The sequence below is a fragment of the Haliotis rubra genome, unplaced genomic scaffold (genome assembly GCF_003918875.1).
Source record: "Haliotis rubra isolate DU_JTF1 unplaced genomic scaffold, ASM391887v1 Scf805, whole genome shotgun sequence".
Lineage (NCBI taxonomy): Eukaryota > Metazoa > Mollusca > Gastropoda > Lepetellida > Haliotidae > Haliotis > Haliotis rubra.
Genome location: NW_025767530.1, coordinates 191,088 through 210,934, shown reverse-complemented (window position 1 = coordinate 210,934; position 19,847 = coordinate 191,088). Strand labels below are relative to the sequence as shown.

General features: G+C 41.1%; 1 protein-coding gene across 1 annotated transcript; it reads right to left on the bottom strand.

Moving 5' to 3' along the window:
- Nucleotides 1-3,150: 3,150 nt before the first annotated feature.
- LOC124261720 lies at nucleotides 3,151-17,376 on the bottom strand. Its single transcript, XM_046696068.1, has 4 exons — nucleotides 17,097-17,376; nucleotides 11,587-12,204; nucleotides 10,984-11,140; nucleotides 3,151-3,691 (listed from the first exon to the last, which is right to left on the bottom strand). The coding sequence occupies exons 1-4, from the start codon at nucleotides 17,218-17,220 to the stop codon at nucleotides 3,397-3,399; spliced, it is 1,194 nt and encodes a 397-aa protein (XP_046552024.1). The 5' UTR covers nucleotides 17,221-17,376; the 3' UTR covers nucleotides 3,151-3,396.
- Between the last annotated feature and the right edge of the window lie 2,471 nt (nucleotides 17,377-19,847).

The window sequence follows — 19,847 nt, the reverse complement described above, 5'->3', positions numbered from 1 at the left end:
CAGTCACTTTTAATTTGTAATTGTTTTCTTCGTGATAAAAGAAATTAACCAAGCTTGCACTCTTTTACTTTTCTGTTGTTGTATTAACGCCGCTCAGGTAATTTCTGAGTGTGGCGACGGTCACATACTGCTACAATCAGGATACACTTGTCTTCCCCCTGTGCCATGGAACACTGTCGACCACCTCTAGGTAGCTGATATCGATTCAATGTTGATCGTACTTTGGTGACACATTGATCCGGAAGGGGGTATAAGTGTATTCAGTTGTTGCAGTCCTCAGTAGCAAACTTTGCTGTACTCTTTGATTATGATGTGCAACGATTCTATCACGATTCTCACAAACCGAAACATGAGTCTCATTAACCTATTCAGACAATGACCTACTTTTCAGCCGATCCGAATTTTCTCGTGTGAAAGTGAAAGAGACACCACAAACAACTATGGTTACACTGAATTCCAATTCCTTGTTTCTAAAACAATGGTATTTACAAGTTAATTTTAATTTTAAACTTTTAATAATATCGTATTTCTATATTTTATGGCGAGGTGTAGGCAGCATGACCTTAACTAAGACGTCACAGAATGCCCGTTTGATGAGGTAAAATGATTCACAAGTCATCTGGCTCACTGGTTGCACCTGATATGTGTTCTTTGCGCTTATTCAGTGTAGTTTTGTAACGCACAACGTGATTGATATAATATCAAGTCCGTACCAGACCGCCAAACTTTTCTAGCGGCAGAGCCTTGTTTTGAGATTTCCAGATTTCGTTTGTCAGAGCACGCTGTACGACAGAGCACGACGTGTTTGCAAGGATTAGAAAGAGCGTAGTGTTGCAATATACAAGTGCTTAGATGTATCAAATAATACTGATTAACATTTATGTATCCAGTTGAATGAATTTGTCTCAAAATTCTGGACTGGTTATTGCACAAAGTTGCGCAACAGGACGGAACCCAGTCAACAGGAAACGAGACTGTTGTGTAATCCATGTTTTGCCTTGAATTTTTAAGCACCTCGTGCACACCTTGTCGATAGCGTGTAGGGCAATCTGTTCCCCTTATTGTCAAAAAGTTATCCTTAGCAAAGTGGTATATTTGGTCATTCCTCTGATCGAAATACGCTGGGGTTTGGGGATGGTTTACGACATGTCAAAAGAGGTTGGCCCAAATGTCCAGCTGTAACCTGGACTCACCTGTAATCAGTATATTGTACTCGTCTGTACTTCTTTACCTCAGATGCTGTGTACACCACGCTACACGTACCTTACGTTGACATAGAAGCAAAAGTGGGCGTGGCCAGACATACATACACTGACATCCATCCATCCGTCCCTACATTGGCATTCGTTTAGGTGTAGGTATCGTGAACGACAACAATGGAGAGAGATTTTCTTCAGGCAGGCACAGATGAACATCTCACTTGGAAGTTACGAGTTTTTATCGAAGTTACATATTTTTCAGAGACTTAGCATTAATTTTAAACAGATATACACAAAGAACTTAATTAGGCACCCACTGTATTTTTGCAATGATAGGTTTTCAACACGTACATAAAATTTCTCGTGGTGACCACGATGGACAAGTTTCTTCTGACCCGTATGATCCTTTGACTCATAAAAAACCCGATTGGAATCCATGTTGATTTTATGATGATAATTGCTCATTTTTAAAAAAAACAACCCACTGATTTTCATACAAAACCATGTCTACAAGTATGGCCCTGGAATGTTTAATGTTGCATTTAATGGTGAAAGTGGACATTCAAAATGTCATTTTGCGTGTCTTTCACGATGCAAGGTTAATACAGAGTGTAACCTCCATGAGACTCTGTGACAGTCAACACTCTCCTCCTCATACCCCCTGTCAGCTTCCTGATCCTCTGAAGGGGCAGTCTAGCCATTCCTCGTGTAAAGCCGCTTCCAATTGGGCCAGGTTCTGTAAAGGGGGATCCCTTTGTTGCACACGACGACCAATCATGTCCCAGATATGCTCCAAAGGGTTAAGATCGGGCTCATTCAATCGTGGGATATGTCAGTGGGTGCTTAACTAAGTTCTTTGTTCAGACTTTAGCTGGTTTTATAGGGCTAGCCCACTGAGATACTATGCCGCAGTGAAGCATGAATACCCAACTCAGACACATTATACTGACTCCGAGCCGACCAGTCCTTGTTGTACCCATTAATGCCGAGTGCCAGGCAGGGACCAACAAGTACCATATTTTAACGTCTTTGGTATGACGCGGCCGCGGATCGAATCCGAGACCTTCCGCTCTCCGGGCGGACGCTCTAACCACTACACCACGGAGGCCGTCAGGTCTAATTGGGTTTAGGGCCTTTCCACATCTCAGTTTAGGCAGCATCTTGCCTTCGGCTCCTGACACAAATATTCTCAAGTAAGTCATTCAAAATTTTCTCAATGTTGTGAGTTTATTTCCAAAAAAGGTGAGAATTTATGGATGTCAATTTCTTTAATATGAGGAACACAACGTTTGGGAGTATATTTTTACTCCTTCATCAACCTCTTTATTGTGAGGAACACAACGTTCCGAGTATATTCTTACTCTTTCATCTCCTGATGGATAGGACATATACCAACCACTGAATCGTCATGGTGCAAATTGTCCTAGTGCATGTGTATTTGATCTCCCTCAATTATTATTTAGTCTCAGAAATAAAATTATCTTCTTAAAAAATATGTACAGCTGTATGTACAAAATAGAAACCAAAATCCAAACGGAGACCAGAACAAACCTAGATAAAAGGTAATCTAGACTTGCAAAACCATCCTAGACTTGAGCTGGATTCCATATTGGATTCATTCTATAAGGTGTGGGAGACAACCAGTTATCTGGTGCCTACTGCATCACACAGCTGCATCATGGTTATACTGGAACAGAGGCACCTCGAAACGGGATTATTTGATCAATACGATTGCACCTGTTTGACGTGAATAATCACAACGAACTCAAAAATGTTCACTGACACCACAGGAACGCATTGTCTAGTCTTATCACCTTGCAAGATGTTCAGTTATTGAGGAGAGAGCTTCCTCCGTGATGTTACACATCACCACGCCAGATCCAAATCTGAACACAAAACATCCTATGTTCCCTTGAAGGCTGTTTCTAAATATACAGTATACATAATTTAATAAACAAACATTGAAGCATCATTAGTATCACCGAAAGGCCGTTATGGACAGAAATAGTTGGACGGAACATGGCATTGTATACATTGGCACTTTTGAGATCCGAGATATACAGGTAAAAAGCATTATTATTAAAAGAACATCACTATTATTCGGGTAGACCCTGTTTGGTCAATACGACATGGAATATTGTTGCACTTAGGATAAATACAGAAAATCATGTAACAAGAAATCCCGATCCATAAAGAGTCACGTGGTTACGCTCACGTGGTTATGGTCACGTGTGTCCTTGATGTGACGGCACATGGTGAGGACGCACTTACTGTAAATGACCTCAAGCCTTGTGACGACCGACAGAAACACAGAGAGGTTGACTCTGAAGAAGCCGTTGAAAGGGTTGTCAAGGTCGGCGATGATGTAACACAACATGGAGATGGAGATGACGGTGATGATACACATGGACAGATCCATCCCATAGGACTGGGTCTGTACCAGCAGCATGGCCATGAAGTTGAAGTAGCCCAGCGTCTCCAGAACTCCCCACCTGGAAGACATCAACACCTATAGTTGTATATACGTGCACTGGCGCAACCTTTCAACACGCCGTGTTGCGATATGTGTGTACACCTGTGTAGCTTTATATCACGGGAGTAATTCTGTCAGTTGAAGCCGAATGTTAAGTGTGAAAATCTGTGATAGTTTTTAGCTTCTACGTTATCACTGTCACGTGGCCAATGCCATCCTTACTGTGTGCGTGAAACCCAGGCATGTTATGTTTACACAGCATCTTCATTTACACTGAACAAAGTCAAAATACAGAAACGTACCCGGTACCCTAAACGGAGTACGAATAAAAAAACAAAATAAAAAACGGAAACCGTATGTCGTTGTTCCCGTCCCCGCTGTTCGCGTAATGTTTGCTACTGTGTATGTTCGTTTCTTAATAACGCAATCAAATGCATCTAGTACAATATTCTGACAGTTCCGGAAAAGAAAACGTCCTGGGGTACGTTTCTGTATTTTGATTTTGTTAAGGGAACATTTCTGTATACACAAACCCCTTCATCTCCACGCAATTCCAAGTCAGACAGCGACATACGTCTGATTCAAAGGCAAGAATGAAATCACCTATTCTCTCAGTCTGCAATTGACACTGCATGTCCATGCTGTTCAGTGGATAGACAACAGCCTGTCACAACCTAGCTGTTTTATATCAAGGCGGTCGGGTTTCTCCCGAACTACCTGAAACCCCGGACCGCCACAACCTGACTGTCACTCATCACCGTGATTCTCTCAGACTTTCTTTCCAATGTATTACTCTGACAGACCAACAGATCAAGTCCAAGTACTAACCTTATACACCAACAGTTCAAGTCCTAGTACTAACCTTATACATGTACACCAACAGATCAAGTCCCAGTACTAACCTTATACACCAACAGTTCAAGTCCCAGTACTAACCTTATACACCAACAGTTCAAGTCCCAGTACTAACCTTATACACCAACAGTTCAAGTCACAGTTCTAACCTTATACACCAACAGTCCAAGTCACAGTACTAACCTTATACACCAACAGTTCAAGTCCTAGTATTAACCTTATACACCAACAGTTCAAGTCCCAGTACTAACCTTATACACCAACAGTTCAAGTCACAGTACTAACCTTATACACCAACAGTTCAAGTCACAGTACTAACCTTATACACCATCAGTTCAAGTCACAGTACTAACCTTATACACCAACAGTTCAAGTCACAGTACTAACCTTATACACCAACAGTTCAAGTCCCAGTATTAACCTTATACACCAACAGTTCAAGTCCCAGTATTAACCTTATACACCAACAGTTCAAGTCCCAGTACTAACCTTATACACCAACAGTTCAAGTCACAGTTCTAACCTTATACACCAACAGTTCAAGTCACAGTACTAACCTTATACACCATCAGTTCAAGTAGTCCAGTACTAACCTTATACACCAACAGTTCAAGTCACAGTACTAACCTTATACACCAACAGTTCAAGTCACAGTACTAACCTTATACACCAACAGTTCAAGTCCACAGTTCTAACCTTATACACCAACAGTTCAAGTCCACAGTACTAACCTTATACACCAACAGTTCAAGTCCAGTACTAACCTTATACACCAACAGTTCACCAACAGTTCAAAGTTCAAGTCACAGTACTAACCTTATACACCAACAGTTCAAGTCCCAGTACTAACCTTATACACCAACAGTTTCAGTACTAACCTTATACACCAACAGTTCAAGCCCCCAGTATTAACCTTATACACCAACAGTTCAAGTCACAGTACTAACCTTATACACCAACAGTTCAAGTCCCAGTACTAACCTTATACACCAACAGTTCAAGTCCCAGTACTAACCTTATACACCAACAGTTCAAGTCACAGTACTAACCTTATACACCAACAGTTCAAGTCCCAGTACTAACCTTATACACCAACAGTTCAAGTCCCAGTACTAACCTTATACACCAACAGTTCAAGTCCCAGTACTAACCTTATACACCAACAGTTCAAGTCACAGTACTAACCTTATACACCAACAGTTCAAGTCCCAGTACTAACCTTATACACCAACAGTTCAAGTCCCAGTACTAACCTTATACACCAACAGTTCACCAACAGTACTAACCTTATACACCAACAGTTCAAGCCCCAGTATTAACCTTATACACCAACAGTTCAAGTCCCAGTACTAACCTTATACACCAACAGTTCAAGTCCCAGTATTAACCTTATACACCAACAGTTCAAGTCCCAGTACTAACCTTATACACCAACAGTTCAAGTCCCAGTACTAACCTTATACACCAACAGTTCAAGTCCCAATATTTATGTTATTAACCAGTTCACGTCCCCGTATTGTTCCTATTAACCAGTAGTTCCCGTTCAAAGCACCACCTAAGGTTTCTGTTTGATGCTATGTAAGCTTGACATCTGTCCTGAGTTTGTACCCTGCTGAGACTGATGGTTGGTTGGGTTTCTGTTTAACGCCGCACTCAGCAGTATTCCAGCTATATGGCAGCGGTCTGTAAATAATCGAGTCTGGACCAGACAATCCAGTGATCAACATCGTGAGCATTAATCGCTGAGCTTCAGCTATCCAACAGTCTACTTCCTGTTTACGTCGAGCAATATTCGAGGAGCTCCATCCCGCGGTGTCAACATGTCACAGCGCTTGAGATTCAGTCGATCATGTCTTTCGACCAAGACTTCAAGGAGCACCATGACTTTGCACAATTTGTTTGATCACGGTCACAACACGCAACACCGAGTAAGACGTTCACAAAGACACATCAATGATAGAAATCATTCCTGATTTTGCTTTGTGGTACTAGATATATCTTACCGAAACAAATGCCTACTTGATTCTTTCAAATCAATATACTATTCCAATTCCAATATTCAACCACAGGCGAGATCAAAGAGGTCATAGTTCCGTGTCTCCGGTTTTCGCTGCAAAGAGTGAACTACTTCTGCAAACTGTACACAACATACAGTTCGTTCTTCCTGTTGACCGAACAAATACGTACAACTAATTGAAGTCATCATTGGATAGAAACTTAATCACCTGAATCAACTCAATACTAGTTTAGATGCTATTAATAAACGAGTTGACAAAGACACAGTCATTACCCTTCTGAAGTACCACTGTGTCAGTACCGGCCTTGCAACCCAGGACATAATGCTACACTAATCAATGCAGACCGAACCACGCCATATTGACTTCTTGTGTAGGATTTGTAAGCCATTTTGCTTTACACATTTTGTGTTGTCGAGTATTTTTATTGTTTGTTTGGATAATCTAGGGACCGAAGGCTTCTCTGTACGAGGCATTTTACACCGAAAACCTTTTAGCCCTGGTACTGTTCGAGGGCCGAGTCATTGTTGTGTTTCATTAGAAGTAGCGATCATCAACCAAGTCCACGAGTCATGTTTACTCAGGATCACACTGAAATACTGGAACGTGGTTCCAGGGTAATTAACACAATCATAAACATCAGTACTGATTATTGTAAGTAAACACTCAACATACTCTGAACGCGCAGGCAGAACCCTCCATTTGCCACTGTATCATTAGTTTCATGTTTGCCTATTGTATTGTCATAGAAGTAATAAAACGTACTGGTGCGTTTTTCAACCTTTAATGATTTTCTTATTGTCTCTTAAATATGATTGATTTTAGTATTGTCTTTTAAAGATGTTTGATATTCTAAGCGTCTTTGTATGTTTGATATTCTTACCGTCTATTCTTACCGTCTTTGTAATATGTTTGATATTCTTAGCGTCTTTGTAATATGTTTGATATTCTTAGCGTCTTTGTAATATGTTTGATATTCTTAGCGTCTTTGTAATATGTTTGATATTCTTAGCGTCTTTGTAATATGTTTGATATTCTTAGCGTCTTTGTAATATGTTTGATATTCTTACTGTCTCTTAAATACGTTTGTTTTTAAATATGTTTGAAATGCACGCAAACTATGGCAGAAACACTTGTAAGCCCTGCAAGGAGATCTGAAAACATACAGTTTTGATAAAAACAAACATTTAAATTGAAAAGGAGCCCAGTTAAAATGGAGATCCAGACTGAATCTGTGGCAAATCTCAAATCTAGACTTGCTTATTTAGAGAAATAGCATTACATTAAGTACTGGGTGGAAGAAAGCATAGTATGGATCAGGGACGAGACAAGCCAGCCCTACAGCTTGTTGGTCGGCATTTGAGGCAGGCAATTCAACACACTCACGCACGCACGCACGCACACACGCGCACAGAGCGTAGTCTAGTGGTTAAAGCGCCTACACAACCCGCTGACTAGCTGGGTTCCATTATCCATGTGGATGCACTGTTTGAAAGCAGTTCTTTGGTGTCGCAGTTCACCTTTCTGCAATACTTCTAAAGTAAATTATCATTAATCACCACTACAATGTTGCGTCTCACTCCTTGTGTACCCTAATATGCCAGCATGTATCTTGTGTTCACGGTGTTCGGTTGTTCGATAGTTTCTGAAGGGCATCTTCAAGGAGCGTTATTTGTTACTCACTTATGTTTACAATTGTTAGATTAAAACTAAAGCAAGCCAAGCGTTGACAACCATCTGACACCAAACACAGCGCGTTTCTTTCAGTTCGAGCTACACTCATAGCACAATACACACACTGTGGCCTCTCAGGGAATTACTCGATTATCAAACATGTTTTGTTTATTTCCAAAAGGAAGAAAATGGACAGGCAAACACGAGCAGTGATGTGCTTATTACAAACATAATGTTCAGGCGCCCAAGCATGGCTATCAATATCCACAATATCGCAATTATCAGTAATACGGTAGTGTAAATAAAGCAAAGTTAAACTACGGCATCAGTTGGTTATTCTCGGGAGGCCATTGACTGGGGGCGGGGAGAATCCAATCAGCACTAACAACCCAGCAGGATAGACTGCCATGTCAACAAACCTAAAGTGGGTACTTAAGTGATAACAATACGCGCTATGTGGCAGGTACATCCAGGGATGAACCAGTCATGGAAAGGGTGTGGGACTGAAACGTTCTTGGTAGAGATGATGGTTCATAATAAACGCTTTAAAAACATATGTCAATATACGATATACACATACAATGAAATTCTTTTTTGATAAAGTAGACAAACATACCTACGGAAACCTTATTTACCATGAAGACAAAAGTATCTACGGAAGCCTGGGTCTATGTGTACCGTTAACACAAAAATATCTACGGAAACACGGGTCTTTGTGTACCGTTAACACAAAAAATATCTACGGAAACACGGGTCTTTGTGTACCGTTAACACAAAAAATATCTACGGAAACACGGGTCTATGTGTACTGTTAATACAAAAAATATCTACGGAAACATGGGTCTATGTGTACCGTTAACACAAAAAATATCTACGGAAACATGGGTCTATGTACCGTTAACACAAAAATATCCGTTACCGTTAACAAAAAATATCTACGGAAACATGGGTCTATGTGTACCGTTAACACAAAAAATATCTACGGAAACCTGGGTCTATGTGTACCGTTAACACAAAAAATATCTACGGAAACATGGGTCTATGTGTACCGTTAACACAAAAAATATCTACGGAAACCTGGGTCTATGGGTTCAAAATATGTGTACCGTTAACACAAAAAAATCTACGGAAACACGTGTCTATGTGTACCGTTAACACGAAAGTATCTACGGAAACATGGGTCTATGTGTACCGTTAACACAAAAATATCTACGGAAACATGGGTCTATGTGTACCGTTAACACAAAAATATCTACGGAAACATGGGTCTATGTGTACCGTAAAATATCTACGGAAACCTGGGTCTATGTGTACCGTTAACACAAAAATATCTACGGAAACACGGGTCTATGTGTACCGTTAACACGTGTCTATGTGTACCGTTAACACAAAAATATCTACGGAAACCTGGGTCTATGTGTACCGTTAACACAAAAATATCTACGGAAACATGGGTCTATGTGTACCGTTAACACACGGAAACCTGGGTCTATGTGTACCGTTAACACAAAAATATCTACGGAAACACGGGTCTATGTGTACCGTTAACACGAAATATCTACGGAAACCTGGGTCTATGTGTACCGTTAACACAAAAATATCTACGGAAACACGGGTCTATGTGTACCGTTAACACAAAAATATCTACGGAAACCTGGGTCTATGTGTACCGTTAACGGGGCAGACAAAGGTATTTTATGTTGTAATAGGCGTATGGTGTGGAATACCCCCATCACACCAGACTCGTTCTCAGTACGGTCCTGAAAAATGTTCGGATCGGGCTCGAACTGTGTGGACATTATCATCAACTAATGGTGGAGCTCCGCCTTGATCATGAGTCCTTCTGCAATTTCTTGAGAATCACCCCACCAATGTTTGATGACCTTCTGGAACTCTCGACCCATTCATTAAAAAAGAAGACACCAATTACAGAGGGCATGGCATTCATTCCACTGAAACTGAGAAATAACACCAATTACAGAAGGGCAAACTGAAACTGAGAACGGGCAATAACCTGCTGGGTACTTATCGAAATCGGACCAGGGCGTGATTGCTAGTACGATTGCACGCACTTGGAACGGAGGGAGAACGTAGTGCGAACGGGAAGAACTGCCTGAAATCGAGTCGGTCCAGTTAAGAACGAGTTAGAACGGGGTTATGCGTAATAAGAACGAGATAGGTCCAGTTCAGAACGCATATAAACTGACTAAGGACGATACTGAACGGCTTAAAAACGTTGTCCACACACAATTTTTACCCAGTCTAAACGTAATACCAACTGTCTGGGGACGGTAAAAAGGCGACACAGACGTACTTAGAACTGTTTATAATCGAATTGGAATCGTATTTTTTACCAAAGTTACACGTAGTATCCCGTTCGAACCCGTTTTACAGTTATTTTTGGGACGGGGCAGGACGTACTAAGAACTACTTTGGTGTGACTCAGGCTTAAAGTGTCATATCCGATATATTTCATATTAGACTGGAGACATGATGGACTGGATAACCGAGAAGGTTCTGCAGCTTGATGTGTGCCTCCCTGTGACTGGACTCGAAAAACGCCATCCCTACCCCATCCAACTCCATCTAAAATATGTTTCCTGCTCATTTCAACAGATGCTGCATCACACCCTGGCTGGCGCTGTATAGATGTCGTGAGTCTGTTGTCTTCATACATATATAGAGTGGTTCTGGAGCTTGGCTTAGTCACTTTGGGACATCATCAAGAAATACTTCTGGCAATCTATCTGTTACCATGGTTACTTACATTACAGGGTTGAGTCTCTGCGTGTGAGGGCACTTCAGCTCAAAGCGGTATACTTGGGCTGATATCAGTTTTATAGCCTGCTTGCGTAACACAGCGTCGTTCTGCGATGACACCATCGAATACTCTGATGCCAGAACCCGGATGAGGTCTTGAAACGCTGTAAACATTTAGTTAAAAAGAATTGCATGGAAATGCATGGTGTAAGTAAGCATTTGAATGTTGGCCAGATGGAGCAGTGTTTACAGCAACAATCAACCGACAACCAATGACAACCAAGGCTTGTGTTACACATCGGGACACCAGATCAATATTATTCTGTTCTTACGAAACAAGGGAAAGGGGCGACACGTTCTGCCCAAGATAAAGTAAGTCTAGCCATTTAAAACACATGTTATGAATATATTGTAAATCATCAAGTGTATAGTATATTGCACGTATATCTTAAACATTCCCATGTCTATGACATCAACTCACAAACTTTTGTTGAAAGAATTACAACAGTACTGGATGGTATGTTTGGGCTAATTGTGGACGGACGGATATTTTTGAAAACATAACTACGCACAAATGGAATAAAAAGTCTGAACAATCCTTCGAATGTACCTTCTTTCCCTGCGTCGTAGTCCAAACATGGCTGCGTGCCCAGTACATCCTGCACCATAGCAATGAGTTCACCCTTGATGACTCTGAGGATCCCCAGTTGTGTCTTTGGGCTGGGAAACTGCATCCGTGACACAAGGGAGATAATTCGGTTCATGGTATTCACTTCCTCGCTGATACACCTGTCGGTGTCCTGATGGCGAGTGAACACCGCCTGAAAGGCAAACCCGAAGGATATGGCGTATACCATCCCCGCCGGAACAAGGAAACACGCGATGCCATCATTGATATTCGGGGCCTTGGGAAAGGCATCCTTCGGCCAGAATCCTTCTAAAATCAGACTGTGCGTGAAGAGAGTGAGAGGACAAAAGGCGAGAGACATGGTTGCGGGCGTCACGATTTTAACTAGCTCTTTGAAAGTATTTGTCTGTCCGGTGAGAGTTTGGAGGACCTTCTTGTCCTCCATTGACAGCAAGGGTTTTGCGCAACATTCGTCCCTGTACGTGCTCTTGTTGAATCGTCCGTTGGAGACGTCATCAGTGGAGTTGCTCCCTAGACATCTCGGCAAGAGCAGACGAGCGACATATCCGCCGTGGGTCTTCATCCACAGGATTATCAAAGCTGTGGTGGACAAGACAGACGACAATTAGCATAAACCTGGTAAGTTCTGCATTTCAGTTAACCAGCATACATAGAATTGTAACCTGTCGCTGGAGTCGCCACGCCGCTACCCAGGCCCAACAAAAAACTGATTGAATATACACGTGTGTGTGTGCGTGTGCGTGCTGGCGTGCGTGTGTGTGTGTGTGTGTGTGTGTGGTTACCTTTCGCACTGTAAGATGGTATCCTGGTCAAGAACGACATAAGACCCAATTAGTTCGGTCGTGTACCGATTCGTCGAATTTCTGATTTCAGGTAGTAAAATGCATTCGACGGATGAGCACTGTGATCTTAGCTATTAATTAGTTATCAAAACATTGGATCATACCAAAAGATAGACGCAAGTATTTTTGTACTTAAGATCAATTTCGAGTTGTACTAATACCTTTACTCACTTTAGTCTCTCCGGATAAGATCATTTTTGGATCCCGCATTGTATTTTGTTTGAGGAACATGATCAGTTCAAGGCGAGCTGAATGTTAACACGAAGTGTTGGTTCTTGAAGAGTGAAACGTAGACTACCAAGAAAAAGTATAGACTATCCACGCAACTATAGTACATACTCAAGGCGCTGGTATTGTTTCCCTCGATCACTGGATGTCAATCTCATCGGCATAATGTTTTTTATGGTATTATCAATCTCGACTCCCCGGGGATTGTACAACTCTTGCAGCCACTATGCGCACCGAGTTAGTGTGGCTTTCCCATCCTTACGAGGTACCCATTCACAGCTGGGTGGACTGGGACACATAGTCACAGTACTTTGTCCAAGTTTACTGCACGGTGCTGTACCCGCAACTAGGTGTTTGCACGTATACATGTGGCCACCATCTGGTCATATACCAACGGATTCGTGGGTTCTTTTAGTGCACATGGTTGTGTACTGTACACTAGGGGTCGTGACAACACTGAAAGGGTCTGCACACAAAGTTGACTCCAAAGCTTTGTGAAAATCCCATCTGACTAAACATAAAAACAGTTACTAGGTTTAAAACATTCGTAAGTTAAAGTCCATTCGTACAGTTAAAGACTATGATGTCCAGATCAAATATATCACCACCGAATGGACATTTCATGTTTCTTCGAAATACATAATCTTTCTAGACATTTAGACACTACGGATCAGCACAGCTGTTTCGCGGGTGCATATTTTTACGACCTGGCTTCTTAAGATATATTTTATTGAAAGGATCGTTTGAATCTTAAACCAGTCACTTGGATGAATTATAGTTTGGAAGAATTAAACGTATGTTTTCAAATTTTGACTTTGAAGAATGAAGGAAATCCATTTCCAGGAACTATCCGAAACGTATGCCAATCTCTTCCTATCTTGTCAGATTACAGGGGCTACATTATTTAGGGGAATTATCCCCTGTCACATAAAGAGAGATGGGTCTATGCATTTTAAACAGACAGAAATATGTTTTACGGTATCTGACGATTCTGGTCGAAATCAGGTTTACATTCCAGCGGAATAAATACATCCATGTTTAGTCACCTTGACGAGATCACTTAGTTTGTGAAATTGTTTTACCCAAAAAATAAACTTGGATGTATTGATGGATTTATGCCCACGTAATGTAAATATATACAATGGAGACAAAGAGAATGGAAACATCTCCCAAATGGTTAAATGAATTGCTGTTGTCGAAGCTCATCGCCATAACCTCTTACAATCAGACATCGTATATTGTGAATGGTTATAACCAGGTATGACGATGGATTTTCGAACATCAATTTCGTGTAAAACAATATTACAAACCAGTTCGCTTCCGTTCGACTGCAGCACTAATGCAATTTGATAATACGTCAACATATATCAAGTACTTTTCAGTAACTACCCTTTCAGTATGAACACATATCGATGAATATTGATTGCAAATGTTTACCGAAACTAATTGAATTTATATGAAACACCTCGGGCAAATTTCAAACAAACATGCATTCTTAAACAAACACGTTGGAAACGGCACCGAATGTTATGAAACGAATGAGCCCTATGAATTCACTGTTCCGTTACGCAAGTAAACATGAATCAACGAAATCGGGTCATGGGATCTTAGTTTGACCTTTTCCTTGAATCTGCGCAGTAGACAGCTGGCTCGGTCTCTGAAACTGCCATTTCATGCATGTCAAGTATTTCCCCAGACACAAATTACGTCCTTAATATACCGCCATGGAATATTACCATTTGATTAAACGGTAGCGTGGTTCTGTTCGGTCAGATAATATTGGGTCGGTGATTCTTTAGCAGTAATAACCAAGATGCCAAGCAATATACGGGATCAATGGTTCTGGTCACACCGGATCCTATACAAGCCATCATTAATTATAGAGCAGGATACAAAACTCCATCTAGCTGCCCACTAGGGCCTCACTGTGAAGTAAGGTTGTTTCGTTAATTAAGCCGGACTCGCGAAGTTAAAGGGTCGACTTGTCACGGCTGGTTCACCCACGCTGTATTCAAGCGTCCATATTTATGGTAATGGCGAGTTGTCAATGAGCCGTTATTTATTTGTTCACCGTGCGGGTGTCATCGACATTTCCACAACGTGTTTTATCAAGTGATTTCCTTATGGCCATCAAAGATCACATCCAGTTGTCACGAGTGGACTGAATACTACCACTCAACATCTCCCTCTCCCATCCAAGATTGATTCAAATTAAACTTTTTTATCATCTTATGTATCAGTATGAGGCACTGACTTTGGAGGAAAGTCCCAAGTGAAGCCACGTGTCTGGCGGTTTGGTAAGATTTCTTGCAGGCCAATTGTCAGTTTTGAGACGGATATGGGATAGTTTGAGAATGACTTGTGAAGGTGTGTGATGTGTTCCGTTCTTAAGAACTCATTCAGTCTCCCGGAAGGAGACCTTGGAGATCTAGAAAGATGGTAATGACAATAAATGACATTGATTGGTAAGATCTCTCGACAGCACGGGTAAGGAGTGTTGGAGCATGTAGACCAGGGGCAGACATCAACCCAGCTTAGTCAGGTGATTCACGGCTATATACTGCCATGTTACATCAATGAATGGCTCATCAACTGTATGCGAAGGCCAACAAAACTTGAAGTAGAATTATAAGGTATTATAAAGTTATTTACGTAAACGACGACAGGGATGTATAACTGTAGAACGTCCTAACATTCAAACTGGTCGCAAAGAAGTACCAAGCACATCCACTGTGCCGGAGAGAAGTTGATGTTAAGGAAAGAATACACTTAACAATTTCCACAAATAATCATTCCACAAATTCATTACATCGAATGCTACAGTCCGTTTGAGTCAGAAACGGACCGATGAATTGCAAAGTTTATAATTGTACAAAATTGCCACATAAATATAAATAGTACACATGTTTATCATTTACTAATACCCAACAGCTTTCTTATATTTGAAAATTTTCCGGACTCCACCAATAAAGTTGTTTAAGAAACTATCATTATTGAAAACGCAAAAGTTGTTATCTGTCGCGGCGGGGTTTCTGACTCAAACGCACTGTACACGATGTTCTCTGTCTGGAGCTTTATTTGAGGATTCTATGTTTATGTGTTATTACTAATGCTTCAAAGAAAGGGGAGAAGGATGTGCATCAAAGCAAGGCAAAACAAGGATATGTGTTTTTCTGCGAAGCAAGCTTGGGTTGGTCTTCAAGTGCAAACACACATGAGTAAAGATTATGCACGTGTGTGTGTGTGTGCGTGCGTGTGTTACAAAGCAGATAGATATAAGCAAGCCAACAAACACTTTAATTGTATTAACAATGTATATCCCCAGGTGTGAATAAAAGGGGGCTGTTGCCATCAGCATGTCCGTCCGTCCGACTGTCTGTCCGCCAAGCCTTTTCTGAGCAGAACTCAAAACCTGTTAAATCTATCTGGGTGAAACTATCTATAGAGATCAGTCTAGTGGTGGGTTCGTGGGTGAAACTATCCATAGAGATCAGGCTTGTCGTGGATTCGTGTACATTTCCTATGTTTTAAATGTTTATATATATGTGGACAGGTTGGTTTATACCGAACATGGAGGTGGTGCGGCAACCGAACTGTTGAATCATTCTTGATGAAACTTGCTACACAGATCAGTCTAAGGGTAACTGGGTACCGTTTGATAATTGGAGCCTTTATACAAAACATAAAGCAACATTATTTTGTCCCACACTTACAAGGTAGCTATGTATCATCGTGATGTGGGTTTTCGGACGCTTAAGAAGATCCGGTGCTGTCTCGATTGTCACATGAAGAATTGTATATCATGCCACTCATTAAAGGACAACTGTATCTCCAACACAAGCCATCAATCGGTGTGAAGCAGCCTGACATATTACAACAAGAGTAAACCCTTCCGTCACATGCAACGTCCGAAAACCGATGATACTTTGTCAAGTCATTTAGTTGGAAATTTTCACCTCAATATGTGCGTGCGTGCGTGCGTTATAAACTTTAACTTTAAGTAGACGTGCACTGGTCTGATCAACTTTAAGTAGACGTGCACTGGTCTGATCACATGGTAATTTGGACATAGTTTTGTGAGACAGCAACCTAATCATTGATATTACATTTAAACTACCTCAGATTTATGCGAGACGAGGACGTCGGGTAAATAGTATACCAATAGTGAAACCTCTCTCCTTGTCACACAACAAAATACAATAAGATATGCGAAAAAGGGAAGACTAACTTAATTGTAGGCTTCTATTCCTACATTGATAATGTCATATGAAGATGCAGTTTATCTCTGTGATAGAAAACACTTACGATTAAAAGAGACAGATTTAATGAATTCATGATAATATACCTGGATATCCACTGCCAGGCTAGAAGAACCTGCCAACAACAGCATCATACACTCACCCACATAGCAGGCCCCTAGCACGAGGAGCGGAGGGGCCAGTATCTCCGCTGTGCTTGCCTCTCTCATGTCCGTCGTCCTGTCCATGTCGATCGCCAAGGGACTGTTGTTGGCACACAGCTGCATCCTGCACAGATCGGTCAGTCACAGAACAGTCACAGATACCACACAAGAAACACGAATAGTGTGTCCATCATATGTAAGTTCCCCAGAGAGTAAGAGACCTAGCAGCTAGTCCAGGCGTTCAGTGCGTAGTGATCATCGGCCTCAACATCGGTGAGCGAACCATTGCAGCAGGGGATTGGTGACTCGGGTGGAGCTCAACGAGACGTCAATACAGACAGCACAAACGTAGGGAGAAATATAGTTGTTGTTTGATCTCAGGTCAATGTTGGGGAACTTTATTTGATCAATAGTTAATGAATGGGAATATTGCTTATTCATAAGAAAATGTATTTTCACGAGTTTCTGATTTTTCTAACATGGTCAGGACACAGCCAATGATCTTTCTGTTGGATTACCTATTGGTGATTATTTGTCAAAATTGGTTTACGTATAATCGAGCTGTTTCTACAAAGATTTCAAAGTCATAACATGCTTGCTCAGAAACTGGTTCATCAGAGTTTCAACATTCAAGGACTCCAAAAGTGTTATGGACATATGGAGGATATTTCAAAATTTGACGCATCAGTAACAAGAATGACGTCCGATTGTACCATATGTTCCTCGTCGTGGTTCGATGAACACTTGACTGGTGTTTGCATGTGTTTGTGATAGATGCCATCTGTGAGGTAACACAAACATACCTTTCCCGAACACCTATTTCATCGTCAACCATAAATACATTTTCATGCTATAGTCGGAATCGCACGATCGACTCGTGGAAATGGGTTTGTCGCTTCTACTTATCTATATATATTAATGGTATTTTCCTCATTGTTTGGTAACAAGGTAACGTGTTTCCATACACGCAAGTGTATTTTCTAGCAATGTTTTGGTCCCAAGTTCATGTAACTTGTCACCATCAGATCTGATTTTAATGATGAGTATGTTTCCGAACCGGGATGACCCGGAAAGAACGGTAACTATCTAGTTTTCGTTAGAAAATGTAATTTTAAAATGACAGAAAAGAAAACAACTTTAAGACAAGTAGATTTGACAAAACACTCCTCTTGGCGACGTCCATTGCCTATACACACTCTCAGGCGCAACCAGAGGTGTAGAAATACTTCATACTCTTGCTGAAGGGACAGGAGAACTATGGTTGATTTTGTAATTGCAATGATGTAGTTCAAACATTAGACTAGGTTCAACGCTTTCATACTCTGCAGCAAACCAAACGTGTAAGTGAAAGCTCGAAACTTGTATAACATGAGGAGAAATAGATTACCATCATCCAGAAACTACATACAATTACAATAACGCGATACTTGGACCATACCAGGCACCCCGACCATACCAGGCACCCCGACATCAAACACTGTTAGGACAAGATCAATATTTATTCTTTGTTAATACAGTGGAAACCAGTGCTAGTTTAATCAACGATTACTAACGTTGCGTCATTCGCACCTGAAGAACCTACTTACCATGGGTGTTTGAGCAGCACCCGACCATTAGAATATGCTTCTAATATCACAGGGGCTGGTAACACAAAGGCCTGGCAATAATCGATGTACTGTCACTGACGGGGTCTTAGCACAATAATTATTTATAAGGATCTTTTCATATAGTGCTGCGACCCCGTCAGTGACAGTATATACCTTGATGCCAGTGTTTTTGCGTCACAAGCCTCTGTTACTAATGGATGGTGATGGTTAAATAATTATGGCTGCAAGGAAACAGCTTTTCCTGTCTTCTCTTTGATGATGATTTGTATGTAGTAAGTAACAAAAAAACAAGATGGGGGACTGGAGGTAATCAGGGTTTCAGTCCTGGCAACATGGCTGCCTGGGTGTCATGGTTCACCGACGGTATATGGTGTTATCATTACATCACCTTTGGTGGGGTCCAGACTCGATCATACACAGGCCGTCCCAACACCCACGGCTCTTTGGTTCGATCACATGATTATAATATTGTAATTGACCTACTGTAGGTGGCGTTGTCAACCTTATGTATATAACTGACATAAATCTTGGACGGCATCGTAGGTTATCAGAAACATTTACAGAACGCTACGTCAGTGGGCTTACTCTTGACGGGTGGGGACAGATGTACTCACTGCCACATAACTGACATATAAATTAATAAGGATCCATAAAATGTTGTTTTTAAAAAAACTATTCAACATATTGGGTTCTGAAATTCAGGGTCATGGCAACAAGTGGACCCTTAGATTGAGGCTGAACCTGTCCGAGTGTAAAATTAGATGAAACTTGTAGATTCGTTGCTTTGCACACTTGCATTATCAGAAGGCAAGCTGACATTACGGTGTTGTTTATTTAATGGTACTTTATTTTATATTACCGTTTACTAATCCATTGAAAGTGTTGAAAGAGAATAACGATTCTCTCAGTCCCGTTGGCGGGGAGCATATTACGTGTAATGGACATATGAAAGTGGTGTTGATATAGTCTCTTGACTAACAAGGTAATGATCCATTTGTCATGAGACATGTGCACTGCCAAGGACAAATACTCACGTTGCCTAACCATAAGGTTGTGTAACTCACCTGAATGAAACATAGGTATTCTTGGAAAATGCTTTCTCATTATCCAGAAGAGCCAGTATACTGGTTTCTTTGTCGTCGT

Excerpts from the sequence above, each read along its gene's own strand:
- LOC124261720 (XM_046696068.1), bottom strand. The coding sequence starts at position 17,220 with ATGCAGCTGTGTGCCAACAACAGTCCCTTGGCGATCGACATGGACAGG. Across the intron at positions 12,205-17,096 it reads GCTAGGGGCCTGCTATGTGG|CTTTGATAATCCTGTGGATG; the intron begins GTGAGTGTATGA and ends TGTCCACCACAG. Across the intron at positions 11,141-11,586 it reads CTACGACGCAGGGAAAGAAG|CGTTTCAAGACCTCATCCGG; the intron begins GTACATTCGAAG and ends AAATGTTTACAG.